At 36.1% G+C, this 23,560-nt stretch overlaps 1 protein-coding gene across 10 annotated transcripts in view; it reads right to left on the bottom strand.

Moving 5' to 3' along the window:
• LOC143230938 (putative phosphorylase b kinase regulatory subunit beta) overlaps positions 1-23,560 on the bottom strand; it is a 98,267-nt gene that overhangs the window by 66,649 nt on the left and 8,058 nt on the right. For 9 of the 10 annotated variants that reach the window (XM_076465269.1, XM_076465267.1, XM_076465273.1 and 6 more), the window contains exons 3-7: positions 15,715-15,850; positions 13,476-13,578; positions 7,157-7,264; positions 4,672-4,731; positions 3,046-3,182 (exon numbers count right to left, since the gene is read on the bottom strand). In XM_076465269.1, coding sequence (XP_076321384.1) covers positions 3,046-3,182; positions 4,672-4,731; positions 7,157-7,264; positions 13,476-13,578; positions 15,715-15,850 — 544 coding nt within the window. Of the gene's footprint in view, positions 1-3,045; positions 3,199-4,671; positions 4,732-7,156; positions 7,265-13,475; positions 13,579-15,714; positions 15,851-23,560 lie in introns of those variants that run through there. The other variant, XM_076465276.1, reaches the window with a different exon arrangement.

The following is a 23,560-nucleotide window of genomic DNA, read 5'->3' as shown; positions in this document are numbered from 1 at the left end:
ATTTACCTACTACTTCATATTAAAAGTTAAATACCATTAGATGGGTGGTTATAAATGTTAACAACTGGGTTATACCAATAGGCAAACAAGGATTGAAAAAAAAACGTATACAAATAACGCTGAATATAATGTTTGACTAAATGTCTACCATAACACTTATCTACTGAAAACATTTCTGATAATACTTACTTCCTTTTACACTACAACTTTATCCTGAAGAAAGTTTCTCTTGTCTGGCAATCTACGCACTGGTACGAACCTGGCCTCACTTGCTTCAGCCTTTATACCCCACTATAATGAACAAAGCAAGTTAATCTTGTGATTCTCTCCACATATGTCAATATGCCTCCTATCCCAGATCATCATACATGATTATCCAAGCTGGGATTACAAACTGAACTCCTAACTTCCAAACCTAACAGGCATGGCATCACTTCTTGCATCCAGAATTATGAGGAGAATGAGGAACAAACCAAGACCAACCAATGGTACAGGAACTGACACTCTGCATGAAATTATGAGGAGTCGAGGACCCTCCTCCATAATCATCGAAATTAAGAGAATGATGAATACTACAGGCCATGCTCAACTCAAACAGACAGTTAAGAACCCTCTCTTAAATGGAATGATAAGGAGGCACCCACATAAGCTGGTCCTACTCTCACTACACATCTGGGAAAATCTTCCAGGGTCATTGATAAAAGGGTACCCAGCTATGCCTCCCTTTTCCTTGAATTGAATAATAAATTTAAGCATCAATAAGGAAGAACAGACCTATTTCCACCACTCCAAAAACTGGAAACTGGGAGTGGTAAAGACTCCCATACTCGACTATGAGAAATAGGGAAGGGGGGAATACTTGCACTGTGGATTCCTATGGAATGATACTTCAGAAACAGTGCAATAGATGAACCACATTACCTATTTTAAAAAGCAAACCAACCCATAGTTATTCAATCTAAGGGTCAGCAGGGTGAGTTTTAGTTTAGTCATGATAATCCATAAGTGGTGGTCTAATAGTACATTTGATCTTGTGTTTATAATTGTTTACCATAAAAAGTTGGTTTTATGGAACATCCCATCTCCACAGAACTCATTATTATAATGAAACTTTTGTGGTCAACTGGTAGCTAATGTAGATTTGAAAGAATGCATACATGACCAATAAACACCTGTCACTGAGTTTGATCCAAATGAAAATGACAAAAGGATCCTTGAAAAAAAATATTAAAAAATAAAGATGAAATATTACTGAAATCACTTTGAAAAAACTTGTGTTGAAATATCATTGTTTATTCTTTTTATTATACAAAATAATGAAACTCAAAACCCAAGAAAAGTTTTAAAAAATCCAAAGTGTAGATATAACTAAAGCCATTCAGCATATACAAATCTGGGATAAAGGACATATTGACACAGGTTAAGAGAATCACAAGATTTAACTTCCTTTGTGCAATATAGTGGTACATAAAGGCTGAAGTAAGTGAGGCATGGTTCATATCAATATTTTGATGGGCAGAGAAGAGAAGCTTTCATCAAAATAAAGCTATAATATGAAAAGAAAAAAGTGTGTTTTGGAATACAAACTCCTATTTTGGCTGCATGAAATTACCTAGAATTACATTTGGTGGAATCAGACCAGGAATTTGTAGTTTGAGTAAACAATGTCTGCAGAGTCTTCAACCTTGTTTGCTAATTTTATTTTAATATCCTTGTCTGCAGGTTTTTTAAATTCCCAATTTTGTATTTATCTTGTTTGCTGGCTTTTTGTTTTATATGCTTAACTATGAGCAAAGAATTACTTGATATGGTAGTTAACTTTATAAATTGGAATGATAATAAACATAGCTAGTAGCTAGCTGATACAGTTTATGATAATTTACTGTAGCTATTGACTATTTGATCACATTAGTTCATGATGTATAATGTTAAGCTGTAGCTGAAGATTATCATGGAGATTTATCTGAAAACAACGAGAATTTTCAGATCTTATTTAACTAAATTCTCAAAATATATAATGCATAGCAATGGGGAAAGATATGCCTAGACAAAAATACAAAATTTAACCTCCATTAAGTGCATATAAAAATTTCCCAACAGAAAAGCAGCCTTTCCAAATAAACCATGTATGTATAAAACACTGCTTTAAATAAACCTTTGCATCTTTAAAGTAATTATTTTATAAACATGTAATAAAATTTAACATTACGTTCAAAAATTTGTTTTACTCCTTCACTTCATATATATAATATAGGAATTTGCTTCCTAAAGACACCTATTGCAAAGCACTGAATATGTACGTGTTACAGTCATCTAATGTTCAAATATTCATCCATTATTGGTTGGTAATTCCTGTTTCACATTGTACAGTTTTGTAAAAGGAACACCATATATTTATAAGAAAGATAACCTCAAGGGTTAATGATAACATCATTTTCACATGAATTATGACATTTTTTTAGCTTATATAAAATACAGAAAAAACAAATAATCTAAGACCTCAAGACCTTCTTAATACCTTCAGTATTCTAGAAGGTTTGAGAACAATGTCCCAAACCATCTTTGGTGTTAATTGGGAAGAGATAATAAAAGGAAGAATTACAAGCAAGCCATTTTGAGTAGATTTTCTTTTCCCTGTAACTCTACCATGATTGTTTTTGTGTGTACACACACACACACACACACACAGCTAAGCAGCCAATAGTAAGAGTTTTAAAATGTTGTTTGAATTGAATCTTTACTCTTCAAGATACTTTTTTGCCTGAACATTCTATTATGGTTTTGTGTAATTCATTGCAATCCCTGTCATTTTGAATTTAGTTTACAAACAAAATATTCACTAGCCTATAATATCTGCTTATATTCTAGTAATGATACTAATTTCCTTTAGGAGCACTTCCTTGCACAAAACACTTAAATCCTGTTACTTCCTTTCTAATGAAAAGAAAGTATCTTTGCCTAATTCTATTTCTACATACAATTGTTCGTAGATGGCTGATGAGTACACAAAGGTCTCCAAATTATCATGTGTAAAACAAAAGTTACCTTGCATGAATTTCTGGTGTTCCATTGTTATATTTACTTCCTCTTTCCCACATGCCATAATCTGGGGTTCGATATGCTCTTTCAACATAATACACTAAATTCTGAATAAAATGCACTTCATCCATAGTGTAGATAATCTAAAAAAAATCAAACCTAAAATAAAAATGGATATTATAAACAAAATAAAAAATTTTAACACACACACACACACACACACACAAAATGTACCTATACACTAATGACAAATCTAGTATGTTATTCATGAAGGCAAATACAGTGCAAGTTTAAACTAAAAAACAATATTTTCTAGAGTAAATTTTTGGTAAAATAACAGTTGAAATTACTATTTCATTCACACAAATTAACACTGATTTCACTATACAAAAGAACTAAATTGTAGTTGAGTATAACGTAGTTCTTAACTCTCTATACAAGCTCAGCTGTTTTGACTAACCTTCCATCCATCATGTAATCACAACGTAATCATGAAAGTGTACATTATGTATGTAAATGTATCTTAAACTTATGAAAACACTAAAAATATTTTGTATTTAAAAAAATGTTTTTAATTAAGTATTTTTTAACTGTAAATTATGGAGTCAAAGTGTGACTCAGACTTTGACTGGTATGAGTGCAAAGAGATTTTCACATTAAGATTAATAGTCTTTTTAAATTTTACAGTTTTCAAATTTAATTAACATAACTTCTAGAAATGAATATCAAAATATTTTTCAGCAAAACTCCATATTTTATCTGTTATTGCCTCTACTCTAACACTATATGGCCTACTAATTTGACAGCCATTGTACCAATCCCCCCAAAAAATACAAAATATAATTATTCACCCCTTTTTTTTTTTAAGAATAACTGCATATAATAAACCAAAGATGCAATAATTTAACCTAAATATCACAATGTTTGTAACAGTTTATGTTTTTTATTGAACTTTACTGTTTTATTGCTCTTTATACCACATCTAACTAATAAACCTGTAATATAAGCCATAAATAGCACATCACCTAAGTTATAGTATTGAATGATGTGAAGCACATGTTATTCATGAACATATTCCAGAGAAAATATTTTTCATTATTTAACTTCACGGGTTTCTAATCTCTTTAGATTTTAGTCATTTTCTGAATAAAAAGAAATGCACAAAAACAAGAAATTGAGTACTTATATGTCAGGTTCTTTCTCAGTAACAACACTTAATCCTAGTTCCTTGTAACAATGTTACTAGTAATTAAAATAACTTATTTCTTTGAAATGTGTACTTAACACATTAAAACATTCTCAATGAACAATGTCCTATAACTATAAAAACTAAGGTATAAAAGTGCTTTTGGATAATTACCTTAAGAGTTAAATTTGAGCTTGACAATAGCTACTTTGAATCTTTAGGTGAGATGACTAAAACAAGACATAATTATATGGCATTCTATTAAGTTAAGCTAAAACCTTGTGTTTTATATGTATAAAAATGAATTTAAATCTTAAATAAGGTGAAATACTTTTTCTTTTACCCATTAGTATTATTTGATAATTATATTTAATAATATAACGAAATTTATAATATAAATTGTTAGAAGTTAACTTGAGATGATTAAATTCATTACTTAAAGTTACCTGAAGACCAGAGTTGATCATCTGAACAAGGAAAAGCAGGAAGAAGGAAACAATATCAATCTGCAACATGAATAAAAACTATTCTTAAAGACAGTTGGAGAGTATGTTTTATAAATTAATGAAAATGTATAATAAAAACTATCCAGGGATCTAAATCTCCCTATATTTAAAAACAAGAAATTCTTAAAATAGCTTACAGATCAAATATTTCAGTAAAGAAAGACACTGCATCTCAGATGTTGAAAGTTTGGGTAATACATTAAAACAAAATTTGCTAAAACTTTAATGCTCATAATCAAAACATTTGTTCCTTTTTTTTTTGGGGGGGGGCATTTTAAAAGTGCTTGTTTTAGGTAGTTAAACTATAGAAATTACAAAAGGGGCATGTGGTTCTATAAAGTTGGACTTTTACCTTTACAGGGCTGTGCACTTTATTTAAAATAGCTATATAAATAACTTACTGTATAAAAGGATGAAAAATTTGAAAGAAATAATACAAATAAGGACTGGTAAAATCAGTGACCACAAGTTAATATCAGAATTGTAATCGTTTTTTGTTTTTTTTGTTTTGCATTTTATATAATCACTTTTAGGTCAATGACATGAATAAAAAGAAAATGGTAGAAGTTCATATTTTGTCCAGCGATATAGCTTTCAGGTGAAAAAAAGAACTTTGAACAAGAGAATAGACAATAACACATTTATGGACAACAAGGAATATGATGGGACCTCCACTAAATATTTATACATATATATATATATAACAAAATAGTTAGCCTTTGGAATGTGTTGCCTTCAGATGAGGAGGAAGCAGTAAATTTAAGTGAGATTAACAGAAGTCTTCTGAAAAATGAGGATGGAAATCAATGGATCAACACAATTAACTGCCTTAATAATCTTAAACACCTCAACCAGATTCCCTCTTTTTTTTTTTTCTCTCAAGATCAAAATTTCATCTCAATGTATCTTCTTATGGCAATCTTTCCATCCAGCCTCTTATATGAACACCTTCCAAAAATTCAAAGTCCTTCTTCTGATAAGGAGCCCAAAACTGAACACAGAATTTCAATTGTGGTCTAATCAGTGGCTTATACAATGAAATTATAACCTTCACAGATTTGTATTCAAAATTTCTGTAGATGCAAATTAAAATTATATTTTGCCTTATTGCTTGCAACAGCACACTACTTGAAAGGCTAAAGACACTGATTAAACAAAATACCAAAGTTATTTTCATTCACAATCGTAAGAATAAAACAAAAAAACATCTACATGGAAGCATTTCTTGCTTCTTATATTATATTCATAGTACTATTAGTTCAGTAGAAATAACCCAAAATATGAACTATGAACCTTCACATTCACAGCTAAAGCACACCTGGCAGTATAATTTTACATCAAGATATAATTAATAAACTGTTTTGCTAAAAAACATCATCAAAACCTAAAAGTGTGCATTCAAGGTCTATTAAAGTTGGTTTGGGTTTGAATATTCATGCAAAGCTACAGGATGGCTCTCTGTGCTAGCCGTTCCTAAGCAGTGTAAGACTAAAGGGAAGACAACTAGTCACCACCACTCAATTGCCAACTTTTGTGTTTCTCACTTCACAATGAATAGTGGGATTGCCCATCACATTATAATGACACCAATGGCTGAAAGGGCAAGCATATTTGGCGTCACAAGGATTTGAACCCATCACCCTTGGATTACAAGTCAAATGCCTTAACCAGCTGGTCATGCCAGGCCTTTTGTGCTTTAAATAAAAGTTGTTAATACCGTATCGCCTTCTTGTATATATATGATTTAAATAAGTTTTTAATACCCATATTCATCGTCTCTACTGTATATATATTTACTATCTATAACTGTACCAAGGCTTATTTTCTCATCACAGCTCTTTGATTTTATCCATTAAAAAAGTATTCATCAATACTACTCTGAAGTCATTGTTTTATATATGACTGTCTTGAGAATACAATTTCATTTGAAATGAGTTTCTTGTCATTATGAATTCTTCATGTTTGTTTAATTCATGCTACTATTGTAATTTCTGGCAAAATTAATTGCACTTAAAAGTGACAAGACAGGTCCATTTAATAACAGGAGATTCGTCAAAATATTTGCTACAAAATACTTCTATCTTTTACGCTAAATTAATTTGTGAGAAATAAAGAGAGATTGGACACAAAAAATCACAATAAATAAGCTCTAAGATTACAAGTCAAGTGCCTTAACCACACAGCCATGCCAGGCCCTGTTAAAGTTGATGAAATGGATGAAGATCATTTTTACATGATGTATGTATACAGACTAAGATTAAACTTCGGAAGGAGAAACAATATAATACCTAACAATTCTTATGACTTCTTAGTTCATTCTAAATTTGTCCCAATTTCCTACACATAAGATATGAAGTGTGTGTAGGTATTAACAGCTTACATTCATACAGTTCTTCATATAACTAAACAGACTACCAGGACTTACTTGTAAATGTCCATATTCATCATCAGAAACGACCATTTGTCCAGTGTGAAGGCTAAATTTGCTATGTAAAGCATGTTTAGGACACTGATTCATTTTAAAACTTTCCATCTGAAATCAGAAAGTTTTTCACAGATACACAGTTCAAATTATTATCAGTTCATACAAAGAAATGTTATTACAGGATTACTAATACAACAGAATTATTTCTTTTATGGAAATAATTAATATATTAAAATATTCTCTGTCATGATATTTCCAAAACACAGAATCAAAGAAACATTACCTTTGTAATAATACAGCTGATAATCCAACCACTTTTGGAACTTAATCTTTCTAGTGTGGGTAAAATAATAAAACTTAACAAAATTGATAAAAATAGTCTATTATTTAACAAATATGAAGCAAATGTAGCATATGTACTTGCACAATCAAAAAGAAAGTCACTTCTATCAGGCTGTGTTCATCCCTAAATGTTTTTTTTTTCTCTCCCAATAAGGTTCTATAAAACTAAACAATCTTAAAGGTAGGTTATTCACTTGCTTTCTTTGTCTTGTCAGTTTTACCTCATGTACCTATGTTCTTTCATGGCAGTGCTTGACTATTACATTTAGTCAATGTCACAGTTGGTTGGCAAGGATTTTACAGTGCCAATCAATTTTACCCAAATGCTATATATTACTGCAACATCCTCTCAGGCAAAAAAAAAGTATACTATGGAGATTGAAACAACCAGAACAAGATAATTTTTGGATAATGTATTGCCATCATTTCAGTACGGAAACAATTAAAAATGTTTTAATTTTCTATATAACTAAAGCTGAAAGAAAACATACGACATGCTTGCATATCATAGATTCAACTAACCAATCATTTGCGGTATGTTGTTGCAGAAACATCTACTTGGTTGGTGTTTTATGGTATAAAGCAACTAGGCTATCTGCACCAAACATCCGATGAAAAGTTAAAGTAAAATTATTAAAATTCACAAAAGGAAATTAAGGTAAGACAAGACAAATTGTAATACTTGAATTAAAAACATAAATAGCATTAAATCCAATTTTTACACCTATTTTGCAGTAGTAAGAGAAAAACTACAGTAATACAAAGTTGTAAAAGACTTTCTGTAGCATAATTGTAATTATCATAACTGGCCAGGATGATTACAGCATTAGTCACCTGAAGTTGGCGTTTACAGTCATAATTGAGTTATTTGATGCTAGCACCATTTTCTAATGTCAAATCAAACTACATGTGCTTTTATTCATAACAGGGAAATTGCATTAAAAATAAGTCTAGTATATAAATTTTAAAGAAACAACTTAAGTAGTATTGAAAATATTAATGGCCTTTAAAAAACTAAAAACATTTCTAAGGTGGGTAGTGTCACCATTACCAATAACACTGTATAATGTTACAGATAAACCTTGGGACAAAACATGTTTAAAATGGTGCCATCAATGAGAGTCATAAAACGGCAAGACAGTAAAATGTTGCTTATTGTGACCTAAGTGTTAAACAGACAACACATTGGTGCATCAGTCCCAAAGAAAAGAAAACGAGTTTTAAAAAAAACTATGACCAATGCATAGCCTAGTTAGGACAACTTCCACTTTCCTATCCTTATGGAAGCAAGATGGCCAAAGTCCAATAGAGAGTTTTATTTGGAAAAGTTTGTTTTCACTTTTCTCACTCCAAGTCGACTGCCAACTGGCACAGAGCCAAGCCTTTAATACAGAACCATAGAACATGTATGGAACAGGCACAGCAGTGATAGTGCCAAAGGAAACAGATTTAGTTGCAGTGTCAGCAAGCATGTTCCCATGAATACGAACACGGCCTGGTATCCAGAAAAACTGGATAAAAGTAGATGTTAAAGAAAGATAGGCCAATCAGTTTTGAATATCAGTAAAAACAAGGTGAGAACTAATGTGAAGCAATTCCAGGGCCAGTAAAGAACTAAGCGAGTCAGTTCAAATAGTGCAATTTTAAAACTACTTAGCTTCTATGTGATCCAGTTCAGCAGTGAACATAGAAGCTACAGAGGGGATTCTGCATGCAACCACTGAATCACAACAAACCATGACAGAGCCCACAGAATCACCTGATTTCAAACCATCTGTATAAATCAGAGTGGAAGGACAGTTTGCAAAATGTTCAGCAAATAACAGACAGCATTTCCATTTGGGAGTGTCTGCTTTTCTCAGATGACACAAAGATAGGTCGCATAAGCTTTGGTAGGATTGCTTAACAAGTATATGCATAAATGCTATCCAAGGACAAAGGACAGACCCAACTCATCCAACTGCACCTGGATATGAAGGCCAAAAGGATCAATAACAAATCCTCTGTTCTGAAAAAAGCATGGCCCTCAAAAGAAGGAAAACACAACCCCAGGTGGGATGCTGTGTTAAGGAACAAAGTTCCAAAGCATACGGTAAAGACAGTTGTAAATGGCAGAGGTGCAAAGGTTCATGAGACTGTGTATAAGCTCTGAACTGGGAAAGTGCAAAAAGCCCCAGTGAAGAGCAGAAGTCCCTGATGATGAACGGAATCCGGCATCTTTAAGGCCAAGGCAGAGCCATAAACCTGTGATCCATAGTCGAGTTTCAATCAAATAAAAGCACAATATATCTTTAGCATAGAACATCGATCCATTCTCCAAGGGGTGGAAGAGAGGACACAGAGGATGTTCAGTACTCTTGCACATTTGGCTTGTATCTGCTTTATGTGTGGTATAAAGGTCAGGTTTTGGTTTAAGATAAGCCCCAAGAACTTTATCTCAGGGACCACAAGCAGCACAACTTCAACGGTATGGAGTTAAGAATTGGGGTGAAAATCCCGTTGGCAGCAAAAGCACATGGAAACTGTTCTAGAGAGAGAGAACTTAAAGCTGTTTGCTGTGGCCTGCTTAAGTAAATTATAGAGGACAGTCTGTAGCTGTCGCTCAATATACCTCATGTTCACCAACTGACATAAGATGTGAAACTCGTTGACAAAGAGCCCATTTGCAACAGTAAAAGGGAATTGTTCAGTGATGAAACTAATCTTTATACTGAAAAGTTTGACACTAAAAATGCAGCCCTGAGGGACTCCAAATTCCTGTAGAAAAGAACAGGAATGTATTGAACCCACACAAACTTGGAATTGCCTGTCCATTAAAAAATTTGTAATAAAAATAAGCAAATGGCCACATAATCCATATAAATGGAGGTCTTGCAAAATACCTTACCTCCATGTTGTATCATAAGCCTTCTCAATGTCAAAGAATATTGGTACAAGATGTAGTTGTTTGAGAAAGGCTTCTCTGATTGACGTTTCAAGTCAAGTCCAGTGGTACATCGTAGAGCACTGTCATCGGAACCCACATTGGGTGGGCAAGAGGAGGCTGTTTGATTTGAGAAACCAAACAAGACGAGCATTAACAATCCTCTCTCATGTCTTACATAGACAGCTTGTCAAAGCAATTGGCTTAGAGAAAGGTAGGACAATAGCCCGGCACTAGGCATCAGGAAAAACATTCTCCTGCCAGATCCGGTTAACTCGGTCTGATTGATGTACTGCCACGCCGATGAAGGGCAAGTTTGAGTTCCACCAGTATAAAGGGACTATTATAGTCATAGAAACAATCAGCTCAAAAGGAAAAAAGGTAATCTTTCTGCCTGAGTCTTGATGGTGAAGAAGGTGGAAGATGAAGCAGAAGTACTAGATACCTGGCAAAAGCTTTCACCAAGAGTATCAGCAATGCTCTGGGTATCAGCTACTTCCTGGCCATCAGAGAGCAAGATCAAGAGAGAGAGAGATAATTATATTGCCCATTGACCTTTCAAATCTTGTCCCATGCGACTTTGAAACTAGTGGTAGGAGATATGCTTGTTGCAAACTTAATCCAAGAGTCCTTCTGGCTTTGATGTCATACCCACCAAGCATGTGAATGGGCCTGCTGGAAAGCAATGCAGTGCAAGAGTGTGGGATACCTACAGAAAGTATCCCAGACCCGTTTTTGAGCTTTCTGTGCCATGTGACAGGCAGGATTCCACCACAGACAAGAATATCATGGAAAACATGTTGAGGTTTTAGGAATACATTAAGCACTAAACCTGGACCTAAAGGAAGTGGATCTTGGGGTTTGCTGGAATGTATGTTAGGGACAGAGATGGGTGTTGGCATTAATTCATGAACTTTAACTGCAGAAGTCAAAAGACTTTTCATTTGGTTTGAGAATGATTCTTTTGAAGGTGCAGAGAAATCCATTTGCACTCCCACTCTAGTAGTGGAAGGAAGTGCAGCAGCATACATCTGAGATAAAGTGGTGGACAGCAACTTTCGAGCCTCAGGGTAAAAGTTTTGAATCATTTTCAAATGCTGCACCTCTTTTTCTTCCAACCCTTTAGGGCAAGAATGAAAGTAGAACAAGTGAGAGCCACTGCAACTGGCACAATAAGGGTCCGTTTCACATTCATAGCCATCGTGGTCCTTGCCACCACAACAAGCACATGCCAGAGAACCATGACATGATGTCTTCTAGTGACTGAACCACTGACACTGGAAACATCCAAGAGGGTTTGGAATGTATGGCCATACCTTGCAATTAAAATAACCTGACTTCATGTTGGTAGGTGGATGCGCTAATGTAAATGTCAGAATGAGTACATTGGTAGGCATCATAATTCCATCTCTGTGAGTGGAGATATGCCTCACTGTAGAAACTCCTTGGGTGAAGAAACAAGCAAGAATCTGGGACTCTGGGATGTTCTTCAAATCCCTCTCAACAATAACTTCTTGTGACGAAGTAGCATGTGGTATAATCTTAATGGGTATATCCCAAATCACCTTTGAATGCAAGAGTTCACTGCACTGAGATGTGGATGTTTCTACTAATATGTCACCAGAGCAGAGCTTCTTTACCAACTTTGTAGAGCCAGCAAGTCCTTCTATTCCCTTTTGAATGAAAAAGGGAGACATCTGCCCTAAAGGTTTGTCTGAAAGAGAATGTGGTAGAAGAAAATAAGGTACAACAGATGTTACAGATTGCTGCTCAGAATCTTCAAGACATGGTCATTTACCTGTGGACTGTTTTTCACTATACTAATTTAGTTTTATTTGAGGGATCCACGATAAAGAAAGAATATTTTGGTGCTTACTGACCCCACCTTCCATGGAGCACTACAAGGGGACGCACTAGAATGCCAAACAAGGATGCTGAGTATGCATCCACTTCAAACTGAATTAGACAACTTTTTACTTCCATTGGCACAGTTAATAGTTTTGGTATGGACACCAAGTTCAATAAATTAATCCAACGAAAACCAAAACAAATACTCATACAGTCCCTCAGTATCAAAATCATCTTGACACATGTACTTCATAACTCTGTGCTCTTTCAGGTTAACTTTACACTTACATGCAGTTTGTACATGGCCTGTCATTCCATTACACTTAATATTTTTAAAATAACGTTAAGACATATTCTCATTTTGCGCAATGTGGACAAGATTTCCCACACTCTTTGGAGTTGCACCTTTGTTTTGCAGAATTGTGCACCATTTTTCTTTCTTCCGAGTTGATATTTTGCAATTTCTGCAGATTCTCCTTGGAGTACTGTCACTTCTTTTGCTACACTGTAAAATCACTCATAGGACCTTGCTGCTTCAACTCCCGTGCATTGTGCTTAGCCATCTCCACTAAAGTAGTTACTTCTAAAGCATGCTTGCAAAGTAAATCTATTTTAGACAATTTCCTTTGAAAGATCCTACACAAATCTATCTTGTAATGCTTCATTTAAAAAAGACAAACTCACAATCTTTTGATAATTTTCTTACTTCAGTGCTAAATTGTCAAAATGATTAAAGTAATGAAACTTAAATTGTTCAGCTAAGACAAATGGCTTAGGAGCAAGATGAACTTATAATGTAGCATTTAGGTTGCATCACAAATTAGTTGACTATTTTGCTGGTGACATTTGCCATTAGTTCATATGTTTTAGCACCAACAATGCTCAAAAATACTGTCACTTTTGGCTTGGGTAATGCAACTGACATTCGAATACTGTTTTAAATGTCTCTCATAAGATTCAAAATCTTCCTTTATTACTTCAAATTCTTCAATTCTGCTGAAAGTAGCCATGGTAGGTATGGGTTCATAAGAAAGAAAGAATAAAAAAACTATTGCCAGTTTGTTGTGTACTACAAGTCTACTCTACTGTAACATGAGAGAACATTTATTAAAGCATTGGATTATTTATACAAAGCAGAACTGAGCTACAGGCATTCATACATTAAATGAAATAGTTCCTACTTAATATATATTACAAAACAAATACCTTTTCTTTTGACTGTCTCATCCAACAGAAAAGAATCCCTCTCATACACTTCACAACACTCTGTCCTAGGTCATAAGCTTTCCCTCTGTCATCATCAATTCTCCTATTCAAAGTAACATGAAATATCACCACAATTCTTATACTTGAATCTAATGGACTGTCCAACAAAATACTAAATCAAACTGCTAATATTTTAACTTGATGTTAACTAAGCAAAAATATTTCACAAAACATTTTATTATACTTTTCCAGTTAATAAAAATTAAAAACATGTAAGATAAAAAAATAATTTTCATTTTAAGGACATACTTGAAAGGAAGGGTGTCAACAAGGCTAAGTTAAGGACAAATAATGGATGAAAGTTTGAAAAAAAAAAAAAAAAGAGATATATAATAGATTGCTTATGAAACATTACACCCTTTTACACACACACACACACACACACATTATATTTTCTTTTTTTACTCTGGAGTAACTGCTTCAGAAATACCAAAAGGAAACAATTATATTTATTAACAAACTATTAGTTTGATGGGGACATTTACATCAGTGTACGTTTCCTGTGGATTAATTAATACGTTTAGAAAACCTTTGTACTTAAACAATTGTAATCAAGCACACAATTACACAATGGGCTATCTGTGCTCACAACCAGTACTGAAACCTGGTTTCTAGCATTGTAAATCTGCATATACACAAAAAACATATGGTCAAAGAATTATTTGGTCCATTAAGGTTGTTCCTGCTCACTCATACACCCCCCCCCAAAAAAAAAAGAGAATAGATTGAACCATACTCTTCTTTTTCAGAAAATCACAGATTCATCACTGATAACAGACATAAAACTCTTACAACACACCCCTGAGGTAAAATATTTTGGCTCATCTTAAGAAAAAAAATTGATGTTCATGTAATAATCAGTGAAACTAACATCAAACAGCAATATTTATTATAACATATTTCAGGCTTAATATTTAAAAATCATATAACTGCAGTTACATGGATACTAAACTTTCAGTGTGTGTTCATACATTCACTATTTCCTCCTATTTATGAGCTCTGCTCTTGTAAGAGAATAGAAAGCATCTGCAGCATGTTTTCTGGTTACACTTTTCTTGTAACTTTCTGTTCTAGATGAAACCATATGGAAAAATTGCCAAGTTTTATTGGAACCATGATCTTGTAAATACATTTTAGAAGTACATTCAAGTTCAATGTAAGCACTTGATTCGTACCATAATTTTGAGTATTTGTTTCACAATCAGGTTAAGGTTGTATTCTTATCAGAGCTGAGGCAACTTAGATCAGTACTAATTTTCCTACTGTTTCTGGTATCCTTAAGTCCTTTCCTTCAATTTTGAGATGTTTATTATTGTGTATAGATCTTGCACCTCCTAGAGTTAACAATGTCTTACCATTTGCACACATTTTGCATCGATGAAGCTTCAGGGTTCAAGTCATTCTCAAAGATCAGATTGGACACTTGGTTCAAATGAAAATCTCATTCACAACCCACCATACATGTAACAATTCTGTACTACATGAAGAATCATCCCATATGTTACTCTTGATATGAAATGTTAAATAGAACTTTTGGAATTTATTATGGATAGTGTCACCATGAATATGTATAGCCATTGTAAATACATCTTCCCATTTTATTATGTTGTGAATCATTTAATTTTTTGCTCTTTTACAACACCGTGACTGTTTCTTCTGTTGTTAAGTACAAAACTACACAATAGAGCATATGTACATTGCCCACCATGTGTATTGAAACATAGTTTTTAGTATTGCAAGTCTCAGACTTACCATTGAGATATGAGAGCACATATCAGTACACAAAAATTATATATTCCATAAGACATTTTTCTTATAAAAGTAGTTGTTTTTTTTCTAATACTTTAGGCAGGAAAAGTAGGTAAATGAAAATAATTTACTAAAACATAATAAAACTAATCTATTACAACAGACTTTAATAAAATAAATAAAATAAAACACTTTAGTTATTAATCTTTCACAAAAAATTTGCAATCTGGAAGTTAAGAAGTTTAGGATCAATTTCCAATTTCATTTTTTCTTTTGTTGCATTCACTGTGAATTTAATGAATTTATTCTGAATTATTTTATTTCAGTTTTGTTTTACTTACCTATTTATATCTAAGATCAACATATAATTTTGAAAATATATTTTTCTTTAAACAATAATTTAAAAATTAAGTAACAGAGTATACTTTACTTGTAGGACTGATAAAGACTCCAAACTGCAACAGCACAATATATACTGTCTCTCACGCATGCTACATCTTTCTCATAAGAAAGGGAAGGAAACAGTCCAGTTGTTGGACTTTGAAAGTTCAGGATCTGTCTTTTAACTGAAACAAATTATAAACCATATGAAAAAGTTACCTTGAGTACATTATTATTTTAATGTATATAACAAGAAAAGATGCATAAATGAGCAAATAATTACTAATGACCAGAAAAGGGATTAATGATAAAGGAAAATAAAAAAGAAAGAGAGAGAACAAAGTTGACTAAATTTTAAAAACACTCATCCTAAATAATCAATATCAGCTGTATTAAGTTTACTTTTACTGAAATAGGAACTTGTGTTGGTTTAAGCTACTCTTAGAGATATCTGCATTAGCATTCCTATAATAGACTAGAAGGAAGGATGACAGTTGACACCATCCATCACCAATTCTTGAGCTATCATTGTTCGACCAAACAATGGAAGTTGAACATTTTTGTTATAATGCACCCATATTCCCAAAGTGCAGAGTGAAATTTCATTTTTTTTACTGTAAACAATTGTGAATCCCCCCAGAAAAACAGATCCCTAGTCTAGCACACTAACTGCTGACCAATACTCCCTCAAAAACTTTATGCAAATCTTTCTCAGAATATGGTAAGGATAGGCCACATAGAATGGTAATACAATTTTGTACCAAGTAAATACTTGGCCTCACATATACGCTTTCATTACCTGACTTAATATTTAATCATTTACTAATGCTGTAGCCTTGTTGATTTGTACTTACCTATGTCATTATACAGACCAAGCCTCAAAGATGAGTTGTATGGTTAGATATACACCAATGGCAAGCTACTCGCATTGTGGCCCCCAGGCATCAACACAACTGAAGTGTATTTTGGTTACCAACTGAAAAAGTTGGTTATATTTTTACTCACAACTGCAAGCACAATTTCCCACATCTGTCACACAGATGTTTCAAACTATGGTCAATTATGAAATTGATAATCAAATTCAAGATACTAGAAAAGTGAATATCATAGTTGTATGTGACAGTGACAGCCACCTCTCTCAGCTTGCAATACATATGGCCATTTAGGCAAATTTTCAGTTTTAATTTGGGAAAAATTAAAAGCAGGAAATATGGGAATTTCCTTCATTCAGGAAAAACTGATAGCAGAAGTTTCTTACTTATAACCTTATTCAGGCAAACATCGTACACCACCCCTTCAAAAGAAATCAACCATACACCATGGTGCATATCAGAATGCTCATTGAAAATAAAAATCTGCAAGATGCACAAAACATAAATCTCTAGAAACATCAACGTTTTATATAACTGATGCACAAATGATTGTTTATATAACAACTTTTACCATTAAAAATACGAATTGACTGAAAGACAAATATAGAACCCTCCAGCACATACACACATACTTCTGTGTTAAATCAAATTTATACTCACACTTAGTACCTTTACTTTTAATGGTAACTGCTATAAACAGTTGATTGATTGATTGATTTAGTGTTTTATGGCACAAAGCAGCGAGGCTATCTGCGCCAGACATTCAGTAAAAATGTAAAAAAAATAAATGTAGTAATAGACATAAATGGAAATGAAGGTAAAACAAAAAAGTATAAAACCAATGTTGACACCTAGTCTACAATGTTAAGATAGAAGGCAGAGTATAAGAAGTTGTAAGGTATTTACTCTAGCAAAAAGGTAATGATCATAACCCGCCAGGAAGACTAACAGGTAAGTTCAAGAACCACCGTCAGTTACCTGAAGTTGGTCTTTCCAGTCCTGGTTCTGGGTTATGTGTCAATATGGCCAGTACTAAAAAGTTAAGTAGTAAAAGTATGAAATGATATGCAGCAAAAGTATAATAACAACTTGCCAGGACGACTAACGAGTAGTTCAAACGGATAGTTCAAACAGTAGCGTTAGTCACCTGAAGTTGGCCTTTCCAGTCCTGGTGTCGAGTTATTTAATGTTCTGGCCATTGTCCAATGTCAAATTGAAGGAGAGAGATTAAAACTGTAAAAAAGGAACCACAATTAAAAGGTGTAATGAATAAATATGCAACACTTAAATGAGATTAAAAAGATTAATGGCCATTAAAAAATTAAAAACATTATCAAGGTGGACAGAGTCACCATCACCAATAACTCTGTCCAATGTTACAGACTGACCCTGGGAAAAAATATGTTTAAAATATTGCCGTCGTTCAAAATTGTAACGATGGCAAGAAAGTAAAACGTGGCTGATAGTGATTTGAGTGTTACACAAACTACACATTGGTGCATCAGTTCCAGATAAAAGGAAATGATGAGTTAAAAAACTGTGACCAATGCGTAGCCTAGTGAGAACAACTTCCTCCTTCCGAACTTTACAGAAGCTAGATGGCCAAAGTCCAATTTTGGGTTTGATTTGAAAAGTTTGTTGTCACGTTGCTCACTCCAAGTGGACTCCCAGCTGGCATGGAGCCGAGCCTTGAAGACAACACCATAGTCCATGTACGGAATAGGCATAGGAGTGATGGTGCTGAAGCAGACACATTTAGCTGCCATATCTGCAAGCTTGTTCCAACCAACATGGCCTGGTATCCAGAAAAACTGGATTGAAGTAGCTGCTAATGAAAAATGGGCCAGTCGATTTCGAATATCAGCGAGAATAGGATGTGAGCTAACGTGTAACGATTCCAAGGCAAGTATAGAACTAAGCAATTCAGTATAAATAGTGCAGTTGGAGTACTGCTCAGCTGCAATATGATCCAGGGCAAGAGATATGGCATACAGATCAGCAGTGAACACAGAAGCTGTAGAAGGGATTCTGCATGCAACTACTGACCCATAGCAAACCATAGCAGAGCCCACTGAATTACCTGATTTTGAACCATCTGTATAAATGGGAACTGAATGATTGTTTGAAAGATATTCATTGAATAAAAGACGGTACTTCCAATCTGGAGTATCTGCCTTTTTAGGTGACTGAAAGAAAGGTCACATTTGGGGCTGTAATAAGCCATGGTAGGATGGGCCAACCTGTGGAATCTGCAATGTTATCCAAGGACAGACCCAATTCATCCAATTGCGCCCGAATGCAAAGGCCAAACGGAGCAATGACAGATCGTCTGTTCTGAAAAAGTACTGCCCACCGAGGAAGGAAAACACATTTCCAGGTGGGATGCTTTGGTAAGGAATGAAGTTTCAAGTATATTGTAAAGATAGTTGCAAACGGCAAAGGTGTAGAGAAGGTTCATGAGATTCAATGTATATACTTTGAACTGGAGAGGTACGGAAAGCCCCAGTGCAGAGTCGAGTCCTTGGTGATGAATGGGTTCCAGCATCTTTAAGGACGAGGGTCTGGCAGAGCCATAGACCATTGATCCATAATCGAGTTTCGATCTAATAAGAGCACGATATACCTTTAACATTGAACAGCGATCTGCCCCCCAACTGGTAGAAAAGAGAACACGGAGAATGTTCAGTGCTCTTGTGCATTTGACCCGAAGCTGCTTTAAGTGTGGTATAAAAGGTAAGTTTACGATCAAAGATAAGCCCCAAGAACTTGGTCTCCGGAACCACTGGCAGCAAAACTTCACCAATATGAAGTTCAGGATCAGGGTGAATACCCCGTAGACGGCAAAAGTGCATGCATACAGTTATGGAGAGAGAGAAATTAAAGCCGTTCGCCAGAGTCCACTTCCGTACACAATTGAGGGCGGTTTGTAATTGCCACTCAATATATCTCATGTTTGACGACTGACATGAGATGTGAAAGTCGTCGACATACAGCCCATTCGCAACAGTGAGAGGAAGTTGTTCAGTGATGGCATTTATCTTTATACTGAAGAGTGTAACACTCAATACACATCCTTGAGGGACTCCAAGTTCCTGTACAAAAGAATCGAAAAGTGTCGAACCCACACGAACTTGGAATCTCCTGTCCATTAAAAATTTTTTTAATAAACATTGGTAGATGGCCACGTAACCCATATGTATGGAGGTCTCGCAAAACGCCATACATCCATGTTGTGTCGTAAGCCTTCTCTATGTCAAAGAATATTAATACAAGATGTTTGCGGTTGAGAAAGGCTTCTCTGATAGATGTTTCAAGACAAATTAGGTGGTCTGTGGTGGAGTGCTGTTGACGGAACCCACACTGGGTGGGTGAGAGGAGGTTGTTTGATTCAAGGAACCAAACAAGACGAGCATTAACCATCCTTTCTAATGTCTTGCAGAGACAGCTCGTCAAAGCAATTGGACAGTAGTTTGAAGGAATCTTGGGATCTTTCCCTGGCTTAGAGAAATGTAAAATAATAGCCTGGCGCCAGGCATCAGGAAAAACATTCTCCTGCCAGATCTGGTTGAAAACAATCAGAAGGACATAGAGAAGCAGGAGATAGATGGTGCAGCATGTCAATGAATATCATCAGGTCCAACAGACGTACTGGCAGACCGATGAAGGGCCATTTTTAGTTCCACCAGGGTAAAGGGACAATTATAGTCAAAGAAACAGTCTGTTCAAAAGGAAAGAGGTGATCGCTCTGCCCGAGTCTTGATGGCCAGGAAGGTGGAGGAACAAACAGAAGTGCTAGATACCCGGCAAAAGCTTTCACCTAGAGTGTTAGTGATGTTCCAAACATCAGTCACCTCCTGACCATCAGAGAGTAAGATCGAGAGGGGGGACAGAATTGTAGTGCCTCCTGACCTTTCGAATCCTGTCCCATATGATCTTGGAACTGGTGGTAGAAGATATGCTGGTTGTGAACTTAATCCAAGATTCCTTCTGGCTTTGACGTCTTACCCACCTAGCATGTGCACGGGCCCGTTGGAAAGCAACCCGGTTTGAAAGTGTGGGATATCTACGAAAAGTATCCCAGGCCCGCTTTTGAGCCTTCCGTGCTAAGTGGCAAGCAGGATTCCACCACGGACGAGGATATCGTGGAAAACGTGTTGAGGTTTTATGAATACACTGAGCAGCTGCATGCGTAATACAGTCAGTTACCGCTGCAACACAGTCGTCTATTGATGGCTGATTTACGATGGCAGGATCAAGTTCCGCGAGAGCAGTGAAAGTGGACCAGTCTGCCTGATCCAGCTTCCACCAGGGAACGCAGGTAGGGTGGCATCGACCACGGCCAGTCTCTCTCAAAAGGATCGGAAAATGATCACTGCCTAGTGGATTACTGTCAACCCTCCATGAAAAATGAGAGAATAATGAAGGGGAGCAAACTGAGAGATCAATAGCGGTAAAGGACTGACTAAGTGCATGAAAGTAAGTGGAAGAACCAGTATTGAAAAGAGAAAGATTGTGATCAGAGAGCATCTGCTCTACAGATCAGCCCCTCCCATCAATAATAGCACTTCCCCCAGAGGAGATGATGTCCATTAAAATCCCCTAGGATTAGAAATGGAGATGGCAATTGTTCAACGAGAGCATCAAGATCTGATTGATCATATGTCTCTCCAGGGAACAGGTACAGAGAACAAACAGTGATGGTATGACCCAAGGAAACCAGGATGGCTACAGCCTCCAAGGGTGTGTTGAGTGACAAAGACAGGGTGGGCACGTGTTGATCAACCAACAGTGCCACCCCTCCATGTACTCGACCATCACACAACCTGTCATTTCTGTACAGAGAAAACTGCCGAATGGAGACAGTATCAGCAGTTTTGAGAAATGTTTCTTGTAAAGAAAGACAAACAGAATGGTAGGAAGCAATCAGCGTTTTGATATCATCCAGATTAGAACGTAAACCTCGACAGTTCCATTGTATCAAGGTGGCCATTTTTAAGAACGGGTAGGTGAAGTGGCTGGAGAACCCTTCGGTTTATGACCACGTCTTTTTTCTTTACTGTCTTTAGTCGGAGGAGGTCTATCAATCTCCATGGATCCTGCTCTGGGTCGGGTGGGCAGGTTTTTGTTATTGGAAGGGGAATTCAGTGACTGAGGACGCGAATGAATAATTGTTTTGTCCCTTGTGGTGGGAGAAAAAGATGTATCAGAAGAAATGCCTGTATTTGAAACTGAAGGACGTGGATCTTGAGGTTTGTTGGAAGGTATGGGAGGAACAGAGATGGGTGTGGAAGTCGATTCATCAACCTTTTTAACCAAGGAGGTCAAAAGGCTTTTCATTTGTTTTGAAAACGATTCTCTTGGAGGCACAGAGAGATCTTTCTGCACTCCCACTGTAGTTGTGGAATGAAGTGCAGCAGCATATGTCCGAGATGGAGTTGTGGACAGCAATTTCCGAGCCTCAGGATAACTAATGTTATGTGTCGTTTTCAAACGCTGCACCTCTTTTTCCTCCAACAATTTTGGGCAAGAATGAAAGTAAGAGGGGCGAGAACCATTGCAGTTTACGCAATGTGGGTGCATGTCACAGTCATAGGCATCGTGGTCCTTGCCCCCACAACGAGCACATGTCAGGGAACCACGACAAGATGTCTTTGAGTGGCCGAATCTCTGACATTGGAAACATCTAAGAGGGTTTGGTATGTATGGTCAACCCTGCAATGAGATAACCTGCCTTGATGGTGGCAGGTGCACATGGTGAAGTAAATCTTAAAACGAGGGTATTTGTTGGCAGTGTAACTCCATCTTTGCGGAGTGGAGATGCGCCTCACTGCAGAAACTCCTTGAGTGGAGAGACCAGCGAGAATCTCCGACTCGGGAACGTTCTTCAAATCTCTTTCAACAATAACTCCTCGTGAAGAATTCAAGGTAGCATGAGGTGTAACCTCAATAGGTATATCCCCAATTGCCTTTGAATTCAAGAGGAGTTCACTGTGTTGGGATGTGGATGTTTCAACCAATATGTCACCAGATCAAAGTTTCTTTACTGACTTTGGAGAGCCAGCAAGTCCCTCTAGTCCCTTTTGAATAAAAAAAGGGGACATTTGCCCTAAAGGTTTTTCCGAAAGAGAATGTAACATAAGAAAATGAGGTACGTGTGTTACTGATGTTGAAGATTGTTGTTCTGAGTATTCAAGACGTGGTCGCTTACCCATTGACTGTTTTTTTACAATTTTATTTAAATTTTTTAGAGGATCCATAGGAAAAGAAAAAAAATTTCGGTACCCACTGACCCCACCCACCATGGAGCCCTATAAGGGGATGCACTACAAAGTCACGCAAGGACAATGCAGCAACGCCAGGGTTTCATGAGCACTATACCCAAACACCAGCATCGGGCACAATGTCCACAACACCCGTTGAGAACTTCCAACACTGGTACTTGGTTGACTCTAGCCCAAGTGGACCAGTCGACTGACCCAAGGGGGGCCACCCAAAGGCCGCCCGTCTACAGGAATTTGAGGCCAAAGTGGTGTGTTAGGGTTGGACTCCTCAACCACCAGGATCCTCTCCTCCCCTTCACGGGTCGCCATGCACGGCAAACACATGGGTGGATGTTTAGATCCCAGAGAAGGTAACCAGATAGAAGAGAACCTTCCCTGGGAGGTCCCCTCACCACGTACAGGAATCAACACCGAGGGGTGCTACAAACAGATCTTCCGAGTTGCTATGGGAATTAAAGTGGGCCCCAGCTCTGCCAATCCCTTTGCCGGATACATTGAAATCCACATGTTTACTCAATACAATAGATAAGTACCTATTATGTATCTTTGCTCCACTGACAGCACACTGGGGATTGCATGCATGTCAAAATCAGATTTAGAAACTTTTCTACACTGTACTTCCTCTTTCCACCCTTATTTAGAATTTAATTAGGAAATATCTGACACAACACTCCTCTTTCTCAAAATCAACACACAGCCATGTGACCACTGGTACAGATTGCAGTAAAACAAAATCAACACA

This window comes from Tachypleus tridentatus, chromosome 10, assembly GCF_004210375.1.
Source record: "Tachypleus tridentatus isolate NWPU-2018 chromosome 10, ASM421037v1, whole genome shotgun sequence".
NCBI classification, from domain to species: Eukaryota; Metazoa; Arthropoda; class Merostomata; order Xiphosura; family Limulidae; genus Tachypleus; species Tachypleus tridentatus.
Note: the sequence above shows the minus strand (reverse complement) of the source record. Positions and strands in the feature narration are given on the sequence as shown.